We start from the raw sequence: 19,743 nt of genomic DNA on the forward strand, positions 1-19,743 counted from the left end.
GGGACTGGTCCACGACTGCGAGACCGTGGGCCCAAGGTTGTTTTCCGGGCCCTACCCACTAAACAACTCCCCTGTACTCTTCGACAACCATCCGATCCCCTCCGAGGTCAAAACCCGGATGAGATAAGGGGGTTACCGCGGTCAACACTACAACCAGACGGCGCAGCTCACCCCAAAGACGCCCGGCCGCCCCTAGGTAGCCACGCCACTGCCCTTCTATCCCCTTCGGCGGCGGGAGTTAAATTAGAGAAAGCAAAGGTTTTTAAACTAAGAAATAAGGAATCAAGCCGGGCGGAGTATGATCATTATACGATCTTCTGACCGCAATACAAACAATTCGTTCAGGCGATTTCATAGGTATTTGTTGACCGTGGTAACCATCTAGTCCGTCTGGATTATGTCATTGGGGGATCGGACGCTTGGGCAAGAGTGCAGGGGAGTGGTTTAATGGCTGGGTCCCTAAAAACCATCCTTGGGTCCGCTCTCAACATTTGCAGGCGGTCCAGTCCCAAATACCACGCGCGCCCTCTACGCGCGGGAACCTCGTAGGGGTTCGGCACCCGGCCCAGAAAAAAAGAAAAAAAAGCTCATACAATTTCCAATATGATTACTCATCTTATACTGAAATGTCTCATAATCTCAAAATCGGACAGACAATACGAGGAAAAGACGATTTCTTAAAGTGCATTAAATAGGAACGCTGCGTGTGTAATTAATTATCAGAGATAAATTGCGCTGCAGTGGCAAGAGGTTAAAATGTTTCATTGGTAGAATCGGGTAAGTCCCCATGAATGAAAAAAATACAGAATTAATAAAATCGATTACTCGGGTATTCATTTGTCTTAAAAATAGTTACATACAACTGATACAACCATACATACATACTCTGGTAGCATTATATTGACATGTCGATTCGTTCTGAAGAAAATTGTGCCTTGATCATAATCGAATTTCGTTCAATCGTGGATACTTTAAATTTATTCCTTTTACATTTATTTTTATTTTGAAGTCATCGTGGCCTAAAGGATAAGACGTCCGGTGCATTCGTATGTATCGATGCACCGGTGTTCGAATCCCGCAGGCGGGTACCAATTTTTCTAATGAAATACGTACTTCACAAACGTTCACGATCGACTTCCACGGTGAAGGAATACATCGTGTTTTAAAAAAAATCAAACCCGCAAAATTATAATTTGCGTAAACACTGGTGGTAGGACCTCTTGTGAGTCCACACGGGTAGGTACCACCACCCCGCCTATTTCTGCCGTGAAGCAGTAATGCGTTTCGGTTTGAAGGGTGGGGTAGCCGCTGTAACTATACTGAGACTAGAACTTATATCTCAAGGTGGGTGGCGCATTTACATTGTAGATGTAATGTAGATGTAATGTAGATGTCTATGGGCTCCAGTAACCACTCAGCACCGGGTGGGCTGTGGGCTCGTCCACCCATCTAAGCAATAAAAAAAAAAAAAAAACATAGATATACATGTCGGAGGAGAAACGCCGAAGGAATGTTTTTAAAAAGTGTGACGTCACCATTGCTGACGTCACGGTCATTAAGTTCTCGACGATGACTCATGTTTGGGCTTCCAAAACAAAACTTCACCAGAACTTCACAATAACTGCGTATATTTCACGAGAAGCGTGACAACGTTCAGAGAGATCCGTACTGTACTACGGCTCGGACACGAATGAATCTACGCTAGACAGCACGGCCGTATTTATAGGACTTTACACGTCAGCGTGTTGACAAGTATTAAACACGTGAGCGTGTTTACAAGATTTTAAAGTATTGAAATTACAATAAAAGGGACTGTTTAACATCAATTTCTTATCCCAGAGTAATTAGTTGATGATCAGTAGGTAAATAGTCATATTTGCGCCGACACGGCCATACTGACAGGTGGTGCGTGCTCTGCACCGGCCTCGTTGATTCTCGTAGGTTTTTCTTTGATTCTCATTGACCTGCAGGAATAAAAAGTTTCTCTGAGTAGCGCATCTGTTATACTTGCGTTACTTGTAACTGTGTAGGTTTGAGACTTATTAATGCGATTTGATTGTAGGGTTCTCGGAGGGTATCGTAGGGTTCTCGGAGGGTATCGTAGGGTTCTCGGAGGGTATCGTAGGGTTCTCGGAGGGTATCGTAGGGTTCTCGGAGGGTATCGTAGGGTTCTCGGAGGGTATCGTAGGGTTCTCGGAGGGTATCGTAGGGTTCTCGGAGGGTATCGTAGGGTTCTCGGAGGGTATCGTAGGGTTCTCGGAGGGTATCGTAGGGTTCTCGGCGGTTCTCGTAGAGTTCTCGGCGGTTCTCGTAGAGTTCTCGGCGGTTCTCGTAGAGTTCTCGGCGGTTCTCGTAGAGTTCTCGGCGGTTCTCGTAGATTTATTTAAGGTGTTCGGATAAGGATGTTGTGTAGTGTGATGTTGTGGCGTACACTGGTACTTATGTAGTGGGCGTACTCTGTGGTACTTATGCAGTGGGCGTACACTGTGGTACTTATGTAGTGGGCGTACACTGTGGTACTTATGTAGTGGGCGTACACTGTGGTACTTATGTAGTGGGCGTACACTGTGGTACTTATGTAGTGGGCGTACACTGTGGTACTTATGTAGTGGGCGTACACTGTGGTACTTATGTGGTGAAATTTTAGTAATCAAAAATAAAAACTTATCTTTGAGTGTTGATTTTGTTGCTCGACCATGCTGATTTGTGAAGTAGATGTATAGGCTCATCGGCTGTTGCTGGAGGGTAGTCTTCTTCCGCCGATATGGTTAAATGGTCTCCAGGTTGTTGCTGAGCGGAGGCGGCATGTGATCCCACTTCTGATGTCGGAGGAGAAACGCCGACGGAATGTTTTTAAAAAGTGTGACGTCACCATTGCTGACGTCACGGTCATTAAGTTCTCGACGATGACTCATGTTTGGGCTTCCAAAACAAAACTTCACCAGAACTTCACAATAACTGCGTATATTTCACGAGAAGCGTGACAACGTTCAGAGAGATCCGTACTGTACTACGGCTCGGACACGAATGAATCTACGCTAGACAGCACGGCCGTATTTATAGGACTTTACACGTCAGCGTGTTGACAAGTATTAAACACGTGAGCGTGTTTACAAGATTTTAAAGTATTGAAATTACAATAAAAGGGACTGTTTAACATCAATTTCTTATCCCAGAGTAATTAGTTGATGATCAGTAGGTAAATAGTCATATTTGCGCCGACATACATATATCATAAAATAAATTTAGGTATATATGGGCGAATTTATTTAGTAACATGACATCTTCAATAGATGTATGTCTTTTAGTAGGTACAGTTTATTACCAATTATTAAAAAACATCGATTTTTCCGCAATCGATTTCATGTCTCCAGAGATGCTACTAGGCCGCTACACTATTAGCCGTCAATGGAAAAAGGAAAAATTAACAAAACAATTAGATTTTCGTTAAATAAATTGAAAGTTTTGCTTTAGAATAATTAAATAAAAATAACATTAATGTTACCCAATCTAATAACCGTGGACCCAAATATAAACGGTACGTAGATTTATACGAATTATTAATACGCCTTCAAGATGCGCGTTTGTTTTCGTCCGGCTTTTTGTAGGCATTAAATTAAAATTAGAATTATGAATGTTAGATTCTATTCTAATTAGCTTTCATTTGAATTTAATACAACTATGCATAGTAAATTATAAGCACATTATTGAAATAAAAAGTACAGTTTTAATAACAATACACGCAAATAATATTTTTTAACACCAGTTAGAATACGCACCCTTCTATTTTAATTAAATTATTTTACTTTTTAAAAACTGAAATTTTGCATCTTCTTACATAAAGTTGCATCCTAATCGATTCCATTCTTTATAATAGTGATAAAATTAACTTTACCACTTTTTTAAAATGGTTTTTCGACAAAAATTTTGTAAATTTAATTACGCCTTTTTTACTTCGAAAATTATATTTCGGGAACTGAATAGAAAGGATAAGCTGAGTTTTAAAATAAAATTGTGTAGTGTAACATCCATGTCTACATCACTGGTTATAATTGGAACGTGATTATTGTTTAGTGATTGTTAATCACTAATATACTCTGTTACTATTAATTAAATTAATTATCGAAAAACGCTAGGAGTCAGTTTGAAGAAGAATTCCATAAATTCGTTTTGCAGATCTGGAATACTGAAGTTATACCCGAGAATGTATAACTGCTGTTATCTATCTGTCTACTCCATAACAAAGGGGATATTCTCAATTGTAATAACCATTAGGGCATTTCTCTCCTTAATACTGTTTATAACATATTTGCCAACATTCTTTCAAACAAATTGAGACCTTCGGAGCCTGAACTAAGAGAATACAATTGTGACTTCTAACTTCTTCAGATTGTAATGAAAATCCTTGAATTTTAATTAGTTATGGACCGTCTATTTATTAAACTTAAAGCTGCCTAGACAATATACATTGTGATATCTTAGACCAGGCTCTCAGCAAGAATGTTATATTATCTAAACTATATTTGACGAGAATGACACTTATTGCGTCCCAAATGATTTGAACAGACCTATCGGATCCTTTTGGTACCCCCGATGGACTTAGACAGCGTATAGCTCTCTCCTACCTTCATTTAACTCACATGCTGCCCTTTATAAGTGTATCTGTGACTCAGCAACAGCGACAGGGGCAATGTGTTTCAATAAATGTGGTCAGGTGCTCGGATATTAGGATGATTTTGATATGATTGGTAGAACATCTGCAGTATAGAGTGCATACCTTGCTCTAGAAACTTTTGTCTTTGGGAGCTGGTCCCTAAGTAAACATAGACAAAATTATGAGTTTGAAGCTCTTGAAACTGTCGAATAATTCTGTTCCAAAATTCAGTTATGAATATTCCCCATTATAAAACCCTACTGAGACCCATACTAATTTATGGTGGCTCAGAGACTTCAGTACCCAGCAAATAGGACGAGAATCGACTGCTTGTATCTGAGTGAAGATCCCATATTAAAACTATTAAATTGGACACCTAAGGTAGAATGCTTTTTTTTTCTTTTTTTTTTTTCCAAGCCGGGGACAAACCTCCTACGAGGTCCCCGCGCCTAGGACGCGCGCGGGGTATGTGGGACTTGACGATCTGCAAGGTGTTGGGAGCAGACCTCGGGCCCAAGGAAAATTTTAGGGCCCTACCGCACTAAACGACTCCTCTGCTCTCTTACACCCGACGTCCGATCTCCGTCCGGGGCAGAACCTGGTCAGAGTTGGGGGGCTCCCGCAGTCAACACTACAACCAGACACGCGGCGCCACTCCGAGGACGCCCGACCGACGGGTCGTCGAGGCGATAGTCGACGACCAACGACGTCGGTCTCCGCGGTACAGCGGCCCTACCACGCCGTCCGGGCGATGCCGCTGGTGTTCCAGGATACCCCGCTGGGCCAGAACCAGCCTGCCGGGTCAGAACGCGCACCATGGAAGGACTAAGATATTGATGATGTTCAAACTAGGATGTGTGTCTTTATGACTTTATTAGGTACTGAATCAATGGTGATGGTTTATTGCTCGTAAAGAGGGTCACAATCTAGAACAGCTGATGGTGACAGAAAAGGTAGATGGCAAACGTCCCAGAGGACGCATTCCCACGAGATGGTCGGACCAAATACGATCTTCCTTAAACATCAACTTCCACACTGCCCTTCATGAAGCTAAGAATCGCAGCAGATGGAGGGAAATCGTACATGAGAAACTGATGTAGCGCGGGAGTCACGACCCTCAGTAATGAGGAAAACGACGCGAGGGGGAGGAGGAATCAATGGAGAAGTGGTTTAATTAGAGTTAATCTTTAGAATTAATTTTATTTTTACAGTGGAAATGTGCGGCGAGTCCTGCCGTGTGGCACGGTCTCCGTCTCACGAGTCGGTCACGACCGATCTGTCATTGTTCAGTGTGTCTTCAGCAGCCAGTGATGCAAGAGTGCTCCGACTACTTGCTTGTAAGGTATAAACTTCAAATTTTGCTCTTAATACTTTATTTTTTTATTGCTGAGATGGATGGACGAGCTCACAGCCCACCTGGTGTTAAGTGGTTACTGGAGTCCATAGACATCTTCAACGTAAATGCGCCACCCACCTCGAGATATAAGTTCTAAGGTCTCAGTATAGTTACAACGGCTACCCCACCCTTCGAACCGAAACGCATTACTGCTTCACGCCGGAAATAGGCGGGGTGGTGGTACCTACCCATGCGGACTCCCAAGAGGTCCTACCACCAGTAAATATTATGATTTCTAGTCTCTTTTCTTTATTGCCTTGAAGGCTATCTACCCGATATGCTTGTAACCGTTGGTCATTGACAATGTCAAGAGTATAATTAAGCTAATAGTTTTACAAGTGCTCAACTTAATAAGTTGAAAATGTTTTTCTGTGGCATATGGACTTTGTCAGTGGGTCGCGATTCTGACCGATGATTCAGCAAAGCCCCACTCTTGCTAGAACAGATGCTTCAGTTTTGAGTCTTGTGGGGTGACCCATAAAACCAGACGTAATTGGAATACTCTTAGGTTACTAGATATCCGCGCGCCCCTTTTGCGCGGGGACCTCGTAGGAGGTTCGGCCCTCTACCCGAAAAAAAAAAAAAAAAGGTTACTAGATATGGGAAGAAAAAGAAGTTTCTCTTCTAACTAAGTTTGACGTTAACTGTTCCATGGTGGATGTATATTCATAATTAGACTCCGAATTTGAATCCAATTATGTTCCCATAAATAACGAGAATGGATAGAATACGGAATGAATATGTTAGAGGAAGTCTGAAAGTGGCATCTGTGATAGAGAAGCTGAGAAGTGCGCGTTTGGGGTAGTATGGACTTGTGATGAGACGAAATGAAAATGAGGTTGGTAAGAGAGTGTTGACTATGAATGTGGGAGGATATAGAGGAAGAGGTAGACCTAAGAAGAAATGGATGGATTGCGTGAAAGACGATATGTGTAAGAGGGGGTGAGTGAAGAAATGGTATATGATAGAGGAGTATGGAAGGAGAAAACTTGTTGCGCCGACCCCAGGTGACTGGGAGAAGGGCAGGAAAATGATGATGATATAATATATGTTCCCATAAATATTCTCTATATATATTTTTGGGTACCACTTAATTTAAAATGGACATGTTTTTGGTAAACAATTGTTTGGTTAAGTGCTTATATCGTCCGTGTTACGATGGATGCTGTATATTGATTACACGTGTCCGAGTGAAGTGGCGGGGGGTGCCTTCAGCGCATCGTTAGGGGGATTAGAGGGATCCACTTCGGCAATAACTTCGTATTGTACTTTTAGGCCGGCCAAGGACCTGATCCGACTCTAAGGGTCGCCAGCCCTAACCCTGACAGTAAATATGCCAAGTAAGTACTGTAGCAATGAGACGAAGTTATAGTTTTGGTAACCATTTAACATCAGATATAGTGTAAACCATTTTTTGCAGCAAAAAAGCTGAGTGTTTTAATTTTTTGTGTGAATAGTGTGAACGTAATCACGACCCCCCTGACTTAAAGTGGCTGTCGGAGCCCGTAGACATGGTAATGTGCCCCAACGGACCTTAAGACGTGAGTTGAGACCCTCAATCAAACCGAAACGCATTAACGCTTCGTGACGGGAATAAGTTGGCTGGTGGTACCTACCCGCGGGGACTCACAACAGGTCTAACCACCAGTAATTACGCAAATTATAATTTTGCGGGTTTAATTTTTATTACTCGATGTTATTCCTTCACCGTGGCAGTCAATCGTGAACATTCGTTAAGTATTTAATAATAAAAAATGATACTTGCCTGCGGGATTCGAACACCGATGCATCGCTACATACGAATGTATCGGACGTCTTATCCTTTAGGCCGCGACGACTTCAATTAGGTCCTAGACCTAGGTAGTCCTACTAAGAGTACAATTGAGGCTGTCAACGCAAAAGTGGTCTAAGCATATCATCATGGAGATAATGAGGTTTCAATTTACTTTTACATTGCTTCGTAAGCACTAATAATACTGGCAAAAATAATGTTTACAATCTGTTGTCTATGGGTAAAACTGAGGATACGCCGGTTCTCCATTAAAATTTATTGTTTTAAATAAATTGCAATATAAAAGTGCTAATATGAAAAATTGTGGGTTAGGCCAGTTTTGCGCTAACAGCCTCAATTATGGTTTCCGATCGTGATTATAATGATGCTAAGAGAACGCTGCTGTCGATACTGGGGGGAATCCCTTGGTCCCTTTATATTTTTTTACTGCTTATATGGGTGGACGAGCTCACAGCCCAGGTGTTAAGTAGTTACTGGAGCCCATACACATCACAACGTAAATGCGCCACCCACCTTGAGATATTAGTTCTAAGGTCTCAAGTAAGTTACAACGGTTACCCCGCCCTTCAAACCGAAACGCATTACTGCTTCACGGCAGAAATAGGCAGGGCGGTGGTACCTATCCGTGCGGACTCCCAAGAGGTCCTACCACCAGCTTATGTCGCCCAAGGGGGGCAAGTGGGGGCGGTACTCTAGGACGCTGGGAACTGTGCCGTCAGGTCGGGGGGGCGCGCGGACAGCTGCCGCGACGTGCTGGCGGGCTGCGCGGCGCTGTGTGCGCAGCTCGGCCTCAGGCGGTCCTTTAGCGCCGCCGACGTCGCCGCCCCGCCCTCCGCCACGCCAGTCCGCAGGTACCAACTCCACAGTACAACACTACTCGAGGATTCGAAGGCCTCACTTTAGAGCAGGGGTCGGCAACCTGTTTGTCCTGTCAAGGGCGCCATACTAAATTTGAAAATCACCGAGGGCGCATATTTTACAGATAATCAACAGGTATTAATAGGCATTAAAAAAAAACCCAGATTTTTTATAACTTTATTTTGTTGGTGTAATTCAGTATGAAACTTGGGTGTCCATATTTTCAGCTAATTTCTTATAATTGGGTATATATTTAGAGTTCCCGGTCCTTAAACAATTATCTAAATTTGTAGCAGTAGTTTTAAATGAACGTTCTACGCGTGGTCTAGTCGAAATACGATCACACACTAACAAAAAATACGTGCGTGTTATTAGATACGCTCAAGGTTAGCAAACTGCTAATCTATGCACAATCCTAAACTCAACTGACTACTTGCTGTGTATCACCGTTTGACAAGAGTAAGTAAATCGCTCTGGCTGTACATTAGTCCAGCGAGGGGGCGCTAAAAATCGATCGGGGGCGAAATGGCGCCCGCGGGCGGTATATTTATTTACTAATTATTAAAATAATATTATTTTTTCAATAAATTAAACATTGAAATTTCGTTGAAATATAATTTTCAGTGCGACCTCTGAGGTCGGCCTCTCAGCCGCCTTGGAAGCGATGACACTGAACGCAGTCTCGCGCTCCTGCAGCACGTGGGTTGCGAGTAAGTATGAAAAATACATTAAACAAATACCATCTTCCACTGTGAGCACTCGTGAGCACCCGTGAGCATTTCCAGTGACGTCATCGTCATCATTCTCCTGCCCTTCTCCCAGTTACCTGGGGTCGGCGCAACATGTCTTTTCCTTCCATACTCCTCTATCATACACCATTTCCTTGTTCATTCCTCTCTTATACATATCGACTTTCGCGTGTGTGTGGTGGGTGCCTAAGAATACTCCCAAACCAAACTTAACTCACGGGTGTCGTAAAAGGCGACTAAGAGCCAAAGCCTCACCAAAGACAATAAATACAACCTAGGCCTAAGGTCAACAAAAGCATTCCCAAGGAGGGTTGCCCTCAGGCAGGTGGCTACAAAAATGTGGCCAAAACTTAAAACACTTCAAGTGACGCGAGCTAAAACAACTTTAAGTCGCTGCATTTGTCTAGTTCCAAATTCATTACCATTAAGGGTCATTTTTGCTTGCGAAGCCACTTTAATTAGGCTCATAGTCCTAACATCTCCGGCTTCGCAGCAGGGGGGTCCCAGCTGCCGTCGCCGCAGCGGAGTCAGCCATCTCACCCGTCACCCAGACCGCTACCCAGCGACAATAAGAAAGTAAGCCACGCTGAACTTTGATTGAAATTGCTGTATTCTTATGTGACACTGTGTGATTTTGAGACGTGGGGATGATGATCGAGATCTAAGCTTCCAAATATAATTGCTTATTCTTAATCATAGTACTGACTCGGTTGTGCAGTGGTTAGCGGCGCCGAGGGTCGTGGGTTAGATTCCCGCGTCGGGCAAACGTGAAGCAGTAATGTGTTTCGGTTTGAAGGGTGGGGCAGCCGCTGAAACTATACTGAGACCTTATAACTTATATCTCAAGGTGGGTGGCGGCATTTACGTTGTAGATGTCTATGGACTCCGGTAACCTCTTAACGCCAGGGGACAGTGATCTCGTCCACCCATTTAAGCAATAAAAAAGAAAAAAAAACATATCTATTCATATTTATACACGAGTGGTCTGTGAGCTCGCACGGACTGGCACCGCAGTACCAGGTGTTTCTACTGCGAGGCCATCGTGCTGTTAAAGCTTCGACACCGTTATCCCGGCGCCACCGAGATATATACACGGAAGTTTCTAGAAAATTCGCATATCAACTTTTGGTGCATTAGCGGGAACATTTCAAAAAGTCTGGTCACGTTGGCAGGTAAGGCAGAACTACATTAAGCGGAGGCTGTTGACCACGTACCGAGCTCTGGAGAGGATGTCCCAGTCCGACTTCAACCTGGACAAACTTGAGGTGAGCGACCGGATATAAAAATGACCTCAAACTTTGCGACCCGGTTTTGTAGTTCTCGCAAACATCCTAATATGTTTACAATTGACTGATGAATGGTAAAATTTGATGGATATCCTAGCGATCCACGGAAACTCCTTGCAGATCTATACTTATTAATTGTTTCAAATGTTCGATGACTGCCCTGAGTTAAAGTTAAACGCGTCAGAACGAGATAGACAATGACAGATTCGTTCACCTTATTTCAAATAATGAATACCAAAAAAAAAATGCAACCGTATAACTAGAGATCAAAAAGTTTTGCAAATTTCAACCTTACTACGACAAATGTTAATAAATTGCACCTTATTGCAACGACAAGAGGTAGTTTGATATGCGGACACAGCGGGAGCGGACTAGCGGCGACGGCAGAGTGCCTTAATGGTCCGAGACTTGGCGACATTTGTGTAGCTAGAACATATGGACGCTTGAAAGGCAAAAATGACTACGCGACAATGCGTGAACTTTACAGTAGACCAATTTAAAGTTGAAATACCTGAAAAAACTTCTATTTTAACGAATCTAGCTGTAGGATTGAAATGATTTTAATAGACCTAGAAAAAAAATTTTTTTGCGCGTCGAATACGGTTATTGCCTATCATTTATGTACAAAGCAGTTATTGTCGCTTAGTCACGTTTGCCTTTCAAGCATCGAATTATTATTATTATATTGTGTGTCATGTTAAGTGGTTATAGAAACCCACAGACAACTAGAGCATAGATGTCGTTGTCCAGCCTGAGCTACGAACTCTTGTTCTGAGTTTTTAAAGTCGAATCCTTTGTTTGTTTATGTTCAACTACTAACTAACTACTTTATTTCGAAACTATTTTAATTTTATCGTCATATCGACTATTTTAATCGCACACTTGTGTACAGTGTGCTTAGTGCGAGTTTTTTAACGTTCTCGATAGCGTAAAAGTACACTCATATTTGTATGGAGTTGGAATATTCGCCTACGTTTGCCGCTAGGGGCGCTTTTCCAATTGCATACAAATTTGAATTAACTTTTACGCTATCGAAAACGTTAAAAACAAGCACTAAGCATACAGTTCTCGGCTTGATTTTGTAGGACACCCGGTTTATTTATTTGTGTTTAAATGAAATGTTGTGTTTGTTCGAACTGTATCCCCGCGCCCCCCACAGGCCGCGGCGGCCGCGCACGCCGGGCCCAGCACGCTCGCCGTGCCGCGCCCGCGACACCCGCACCACGGTCAGTGCTCTAGACTAAGGCCTTCAAATTTTTATTTTTATTGCTTAGATGGGTGGACGAGCTCACAGCCCACCTGGTGTTGAGTGGTTACTGGAGCCCATAGACATGTACAACGTAAATGCGCCACCTACTTTGAGATATAAGTTCTAAGGTCTCAGTATAGTTACAACGGCTGCCCCGCCCTTCAAACCGAAACGCATTACTGCTTCACGGCAGAAATAGGCAGGGCGGTGGTACCTACCCGCGCGGACTCACAAGAGGTCCTACCACCAGTAAAAAAATCCTCGAGTAGCGTTATTCCTTCTTTAACACAGTTGTTCCTGGTCTAAGTCTTGTTTGCCCCACCCTTCAAATCGGAAGAGATCTCTGTTTCGTGACAGAAATAGGCAGAACGGTTTGCACTTCTTCACTGCCGATACGGTAGTAAACAGTGGATACGTCACTTATGAAGAATCAGCGGGAGGATATCGATAAAGAGAGTAAAGAGTATAATAAACACGTCCGCTTGCGGTGAAGATTAAAAAAGGAAGAGACTGACATCAACAATGTTGCCAGTCATATAATTTAATTTTTCTCCTGTCTACGCCGAAAGTTCGGTTTTCCTCCCGCTGTACAGGGAAGAAAGAGTAACTTTTCCTCCCTGGGTACTGACAAGTGCGCATGCGCGTTAGTGTCTACGTCTGCTCTCGCGCACCTAAAATTCTCCGCCATCGTTGTGCTCGGGTAATTTGCAATATTGTGTTTAGTGTAAAAGTGAAATAAACAAAAGGCAATAAAATTTAATAGTGAAGTATTAAACAAAGATGAGTTCATCAGACAGTTCTTATTCCATATGACAGTACTCCATGAACTTTCGGCCTGGTAGGAGAAAAAATAGTATGTGCACCGCGGGAAAAAAGTAGGACATCTCATCCCGCGTGCTTGCCATTTTACACGCGGGAGGAAATGTCCCACTTTTCTCCTTTGATGCACAATGTATTATTTGTTGGAGTTGCCAACACCACGATGAATAATGTGTGTGTAAACTTCGGGGGGACAGAAGCGGTGGAGACAGCGCTGACTGCGGCCGACCTGGAGAGGGACAGACGAAGGCCCCTCTCGAAATATGAGAGGAACATGATCATATTCAATTGGCTGCACACCCTTGATGAGCCAGACCTGTAGGGAGGCCGGCGTATACACACACTCAAGGGGGTCTTTAAAAGACCTTTTCGCGTTTCGGGAGTTGGGCACGTGGAAATTTCGACTCCCGATCCTGGCGTTTGAAAGTCCAAACTAATTACAACCAAACGACAACAAAGTGAATTCTATTTAAAAATATAAAACCCTCAATTTTTTTGGCATTTCAAATTCGTGGAAACTAAAGAAACGATATGGTTTTTTTTGCTGTTGTTACCAATAACAATAGAATTGTTCGAAAGATTGCGAGTTAATATTTAACTGAAATACCTCGTTTGGGCTTGTACAGTTCAGCAGAACCTAAAGTTGTCCCCAAATCTCACAGCGAAATCGACACAAAAACATTACCCGCTTTTAAACTCATTCCGATTTTTATCCCGCGGCCCAAACGAAGGCTATTATTTCAACCCTCGAATGCCCAAACTGATTCTTATTGTTTGATGAATCATTAGACTCAATATGCCACATCAATAGACATTGCGTATTGTCGTTTCCAGAATTTTGTGTCTAAATTATGATTTAACTTCGTTGTAATCACGTGGTTTTGGGTCAAGTCTAAGAACAGCCGATGGGGATATAGTAAGGGCTTTATTAGGCCAGTTGTTTTAATATCGGCTCTTAAAGAACGCGGAGCATTGAAGCAATTAGCGAGCCACTTAGTCATGTCGACAGCAGACTGAGAATCGGTTTTCAGGACTTGCATAGATCCGGGATCTTCATTGCCGACGGATCTTAGGAGTTTATTTCTCTTGATTTGGGTTACTAGAGATATTTCGACTAAAAATACAACCGACTTCAAAGAAATTCAATGAGGCATCATCGATATAGGCCAAGTCAATTGAATATGCATTATCATGGATAATACAATACTCAAAGACTATTACTGGTCGGATCTTGGTACACTTTAAATGGGTCCACTAAAGAAGCATTGGATCTCAAATAAAAAAAACCGTCAATATCGAATTGAGTACAGGTAATTAATTCCCTTAAAACGCGGTATTTTACTACACAGTCCCAATTTGAGACGAAAAGAAAATTACCCCAAAATCCTTTTATATAACGCGATACTTCTACAACGCGATAACGAGATTTTAATTTTAAAATTATTTGGAAAATTACATTTTAAACTATGAACACACTAGTAAATAATAGACACGTACGTTGCGTTCACCGTTTATTGACACACTCAAGTGAATACTTACTTACAAACATAACACCTCCACCCTTATTTACTACACATTATAAGCACAATTAATATATATATCTTAACTAAGCGTACATAACAAACTAAAGTAAAAAAAAACAAAGAGAGGCTATAACTATATACTTAATCTATTTCCTCGAATCCATATCTAACTGGTGGCTTGCGTATTCTTACAGGACGTTCACGTTTGGGTGTCACATTTTCATTGATACTCTTACCACCAGTACTACATGCTCTCTTGTCTGTCGGCACAGCGGGTCTCATAGGGCTGCCACGAATAGGCGATACAGCATCCTGTGCCGGTGTGCTATTTTTTGGTGGTGAACTACTCTTCCCCGAATCGTTGACCACCGCCACTGGTTCCTGGCCACTTGTCATGGGAAATGATAGCGACTTACGTGATTGTGTTCTTAAGTCTAAATTTTGCGCGATCAGTTCGGGACTTATATTTTTACGAATCGACGCAAAGGTATCAACTTTATCTATATTTTTTGTAACCCTTAATTTTAGCTGATCGACGTGCCTATGATTCTCGGTTCCAAAACTAGATCGTACACAGTAATCACGACTACCTAATTGCTTGAGGATCGTCCCAGGTACCCATTTATCCAGACTTCGATAATCCCGATACCACACCTTAGTGCCCGGCTCGAGTTGTCGCTGCACACCCCCTGCGTTTTGCTCGCTCCGCTCTTGTTGCGCGATAACTCGAGATTGCCTTTCTGGTTTTAAATTATCTAATCTCATACGGAGACTTCGACCCTGTAATATATTGGCTGGACTATCGCAGGTAGTTGCATGTTCTGTATTTCTATAGGCTAATAAAAATCTACACAGAGCTGTATCTACGTTTAAATTCTGTTTTAATGCCTTTTTAATCGCACGTTTACAAATTTTAACTGCGTTTTCAGCGGCCCCATTAGAGGCGGGATGATAGGGAGCTGAATAAATATGTTTTATGCCATTATGAATCAGAAACTTCTGAAAATCAGAGCTCGAGAAAGGCGGTCCATTGTCACTGACCGTTTGCTTTGGCAGGCCGAATTTTGACCACAAGTCCCGCAGTACCGATATAACCGCTTGTGCCGTTGTCCTCTGCATTTTAATTGCCTCTATCCATTTGGAGCATGAATCCACTACAACTAGATAAGTGACTCCACCTATGGGGCCTAAGAAGTCTAAGTGTAACCTGGACCAGGGGCGTGAGGGCCAGGGCCACGAGCGGGGCGCGTGTGTAGAAGGTGCGTCTGCGACGGCAGCACACACGGTGCAAGCGCGACATTCCGTCTCGAGCGCTTCGTCGATTCCCGGCCACCAAACGTAACTACGTGCTAGCGATTTTGTTTTCACTATGCCCATATGCGGATCATGAAGCTCCGTTATTATTTTGTTTCTGCATGAAGAGGGTATAACCACACGATGACCCCACATTATACATCCTAATTCAATATAAAGTTCGTTTTTCCTATTATAATATGGTTTTAATTCATTAATTTCTATGTCTAAGGGCCATCCGTCCCTTATATAACTTAACACGCGACTTAAGATTGGATCACTACTAGTTTGTTTTTTAAGAACATTATAATCTATTAACAGAGCTTCTGTTGAGAAGTGTAAGTAGGTTTGCTCGGGTAAGTCTGTTTCCTCGGAAGCTACGTCATTTTTTTGAGACTCGATTAACCGTGAAAGTGCATCGGCTACATTTTTATCTGTCCTAACGTACTCGATTTCAAAGTCATATGCTGATAGTTTGATAGCCCAGCGTTGCAAGCGGCTAGCTGCCGCGCTCGGGATACCTATGTTAGGCCCGAAAATGCTCACCAGAGGTTTGTGGTCGGTCCGTAGTATGAACTTTCTCCCATATAAGTATTGATGGAATTTTTCCATCGCGAAAACAATCGCCAATGCTTCCTTATGAATCTGACTGTAGTGTAATTCATGAGTGGTGAGTGCACGTGAAGCGTATGCAACGACGCGCTCCTCACATCCTGGCCCGCGCTGCGCCAACACGGCACCCAGGCCACGCGCGCTCGCATCCACAGTCAACACCGACTCCAAAGACATATCAAAATGTGCGAGTGCTTTTGTACTACACAAAAACTTTTTAACATTCAGGAAAGCAGCATTCTGTTCATTTCCCCACATCCAGTGCTTACCTTTTTTTAAAAGGGCATATAAAGGTGATAAATGTGCACTCAAATCTTGTATGAACTTCGAATAGAAGTTTACCATACCGATGAAAGATTTTAATTCTGTCACGTTATTTGGGTGTGGCATTGTTGCTATTGATTTGACTTTCTCTGGGTCTACACGAACCCCATTTTGATCTATTATGAACCCTAAATACCTCACTTCTGTTACCATGAACTCGCACTTACTCCTTTTAATTTTTAAGCCATACCTTTCTAATATATCTAATACTTCTTTTATAGACTTTAAATGACTGTCTAGGTCCTGATTTCTAATCAATATGTCATCATAGAAAACTACTACATTTGGGACATTTTTAAACATATTTACCATTAGTTTTTGAAAAATGCCCGGGCTCGAAGCTAACCCGTAGACGAGACGGGAATATTTAAATAATCCTCTATGTGTATTGATAACCGTGTACTCGCTAGAACGTTCTGATAAGACTATTTGATTATAAGCTTGAGATAAATCAAGCTTAGTAAAAAATTTATTTCCGCTGAGATTACTGAATAAGTCCTCCATTTTTGGAACCGGAAATCTGTCGATTGCTAATACTTTGTTAAGGGTTACCTTATAGTCCGCACATATTCTCAGACCGCCGTCCGCTTTGCGTACTACGACAAGTGGCGTGGCCCAGTCGGAGTGGTCCACCGGTTTGATGACGCCCGCGGCCAGCATCGCGTCGAGCTCGGCATCGACGCGCTCGCCCAGCGCATACGGCAGCGGTCGCGCGCGGCAGTAGATAGGCACCGCATCCGGCCGCACGATTAACTCTGCTGTGCCCCCCGTATATTTACCCAATGTGCCGTCGAACAAGGATTTATGTCTAGAAACAATTTCATTAATTAATTTATTATAGTCTCGTGCGTGTTCGGTTACAAAGTTACTGTGTTGTATTTTAAAACTCGTAGGTTTTGATATTTTTATAGGAATATTCAATTCAGCTAACCATTGTCGGCCCAATAGATTAGTCGTTCCTTTGTCTATGACATACAAGTCTAACATTTTTGAAACACCTTGGTACTTCACTATAGTGTTTATAAACCCTAAAGGCCGAATGATTGAGCCATCGTAAAATTTTAAATTTAATAAGCATGACTGTAACTTCTCCTTAGAAAAATATTTATCATAAACATTCTTGCTAATACAAGATAACGCCGATCCAGTATCGACCTCCATCTTGAGCAAGCAATTTTGGACTTTAACTTTAATACACACCGGTTTATAATTACTCAATGTCATTTGGTACATAGGCTCATTTTCTTCTCCACACCCGTCCTGTTCATTATTGAAGTTGTTGTATGTGTCATCGTTGTTTTGATCGTATAATAAGTGCAAAGGAGCCCGCTCTCGGCCTCCTCGTCCCGCACCGCGCTGCCCGCGCCACGATCGCCTGTTCCCTGCACCCCGGTTCCCCCGGCGCCCGGTGCGTGGTGAACCCCCGGCTGCCTCCGCCTGGTTCTTAAGCCCTTTTTTGGGGCACATTCTTCGTAGATGGCCGGTTTCACGACATGAACTGCACACGTAGTCTTTGTATATGCAATCGTTTGCTCGGTGTCTCCTGTCTCCACATCTTGAACATTCATTGAAGTTAATTTTGTTAACTTCCTCAATTGGCGTACGTTCCACTGCAATCGCATCCCTCTCCGCAGCTTCTAATGACAAAGCTAACGTAACTGCACGCTTATATTCTAATTTCTCCTCGGCAAATAACCTTTGCCGTATGATTTCGCTCTTTAATCCACAAACCATTTGATCACGCAAATTTTCATCCAGCGACGAGCCGAACTCACAATTTTTTGATATTTTTTTTAATTCTGTGACGTAGTCAGCTATTGACTCATTCAGCTGCCGACGCTGTCGAAACTTGTACCTTTCCGCCAAGATTGAGGGCTTCGGTTGCAGGTGAGTTGCCAACATCGCCACAGCATTAGCATATGTTAATTGTGACGGCTTCGAAGGGCTGGCTAATGTCGATAATAAGTCGTACGCTTCCTCACCCATAATGGAAATTAATGTGGGTAATTTTAAATCGTCAGTCACTTTATTCACCAAAAAGTACATTTCCAATCTCTCAACATATGAGGACCAGTTTCCACTGTTTACCGCGAATTCTTTCAACTGTCCCACCGACATTATGTTCATATAATTTTAATTAGTCCAAACAAGAAACAAACAAGCCACAAATTGATTTTTTTTCCGCGTTCGCCACTAGTAAATAATAGACACGTACGTTGCGTTCACCGTTTATTGACACACTGAAGTGAATACTTACTTACAAACATAACACACACGATAAATGGGAATAAGGGAATTTTACTGCTTATTTTTTACGTATAATCTTTATTTATATATTTCTTCTGTGCGTGTGTTTGTCACTGAACTCCTAAACGGCTGGACCGATTTGAATATTTTTTTTTGTATGCGTTTGGGTGGCACCCTGAATGATTTAGATTCACAAATCAGCCCGGCAGATAGCGCTGCATTCGGTATCTAGGTTATTTATCTACACTACAACTAAACGGCTGGATCGACTTGAATGTAGGACAACGTCTGCCGGGTCCGCTAGTAAAAAGGTAGGTAAAAAAATACGTACAGACATAGTTGAGATTTCATTCAGAAAAAAATACTCTCCTCTTTGTACTGACTCCTAGTCTCATATAACGCGGTTTCCCACAACACGGATAATAATTAATTGATATGAGTCAACTGTAAGAGAGAGATAGAGAGACAGAGAAGTCAATATATCCTAATACATGTCTCACTCAGTCTCATGCGCGTGGATAATGCCCTCGCGCTCTTACCCACAGAGGTATTAAATTGAATTTAGGGGGTGATTGGTCCTTTAAAGCGTTTGCAAAGCAATTCGGCCGACGGAAAGTGTCTGGGAGTATTGACGACTTATTTTTAAGGATATTGCCTAAAATATACGTAAAAATCAGCTTTCCGAAAATACGTCAAGTAGGTAATGATTTTATGTACCTTGAGTACCTGATACCTGAAAATTGGTCTAAGCAAGGTAGCAGGTAGGCATGCGTTCTTAGTACATACTGACACTACGCAATCGGCCACATTTCGTTCGTCAGAAATACGTGACGTCTGGAGGCCCTGGCATCTTACTCTATAAGGAAGGTTACAGGTAGTTGCTTTTTTCTTTGAAGTCGGTTAAAAATGGCGAATTCTCATGAATGTAATTCCACCGGACA

The 19,743-nt window shown here is 42.5% G+C and overlaps 1 protein-coding gene across 1 annotated transcript; it reads left to right on the forward strand.

Moving 5' to 3' along the window:
- The first annotated feature begins 3,378 nt into the window (after positions 1 to 3,378).
- Positions 3,379 to 19,116, forward strand: LOC114248494 (uncharacterized). The gene is made up of 9 exons (XM_028181745.2): positions 3,379 to 3,538; positions 5,866 to 5,996; positions 7,326 to 7,390; positions 8,562 to 8,693; positions 9,325 to 9,410; positions 9,943 to 10,025; positions 10,622 to 10,714; positions 11,895 to 11,961; positions 13,001 to 19,116. Exons 1-9 carry the CDS (start codon positions 3,499 to 3,501, stop codon positions 13,123 to 13,125), a joined length of 822 nt encoding a protein of 273 aa, XP_028037546.1. The 5' UTR covers positions 3,379 to 3,498; the 3' UTR covers positions 13,126 to 19,116.
- Positions 19,117 to 19,743: the final 627 nt, after the last annotated feature.

This window comes from Bombyx mandarina, chromosome 24, assembly GCF_030267445.1.
Source record: "Bombyx mandarina strain Sakado chromosome 24, ASM3026744v2".
Classification (NCBI taxonomy): domain Eukaryota; kingdom Metazoa; phylum Arthropoda; class Insecta; order Lepidoptera; family Bombycidae; genus Bombyx; species Bombyx mandarina.

What these genes read in the sequence shown, in the direction of transcription:
- LOC114248494 (XM_028181745.2), top strand. Translation starts at nt 3,499, where the DNA reads ATGTTACCCAATCTAATAACCGTGGACCCAAATATAAACG. An exon ending in TCCGCCACGCCAGTCCGCAG is followed by an intron (nt 8,694 to 9,324) that starts GTACCAACTCCA and finishes TATAATTTTCAG; the next exon opens with TGCGACCTCTGAGGTCGGCC. An exon ending in TCAACCTGGACAAACTTGAG is followed by an intron (nt 10,715 to 11,894) that starts GTGAGCGACCGG and finishes CGCCCCCCACAG; the next exon opens with GCCGCGGCGGCCGCGCACGC.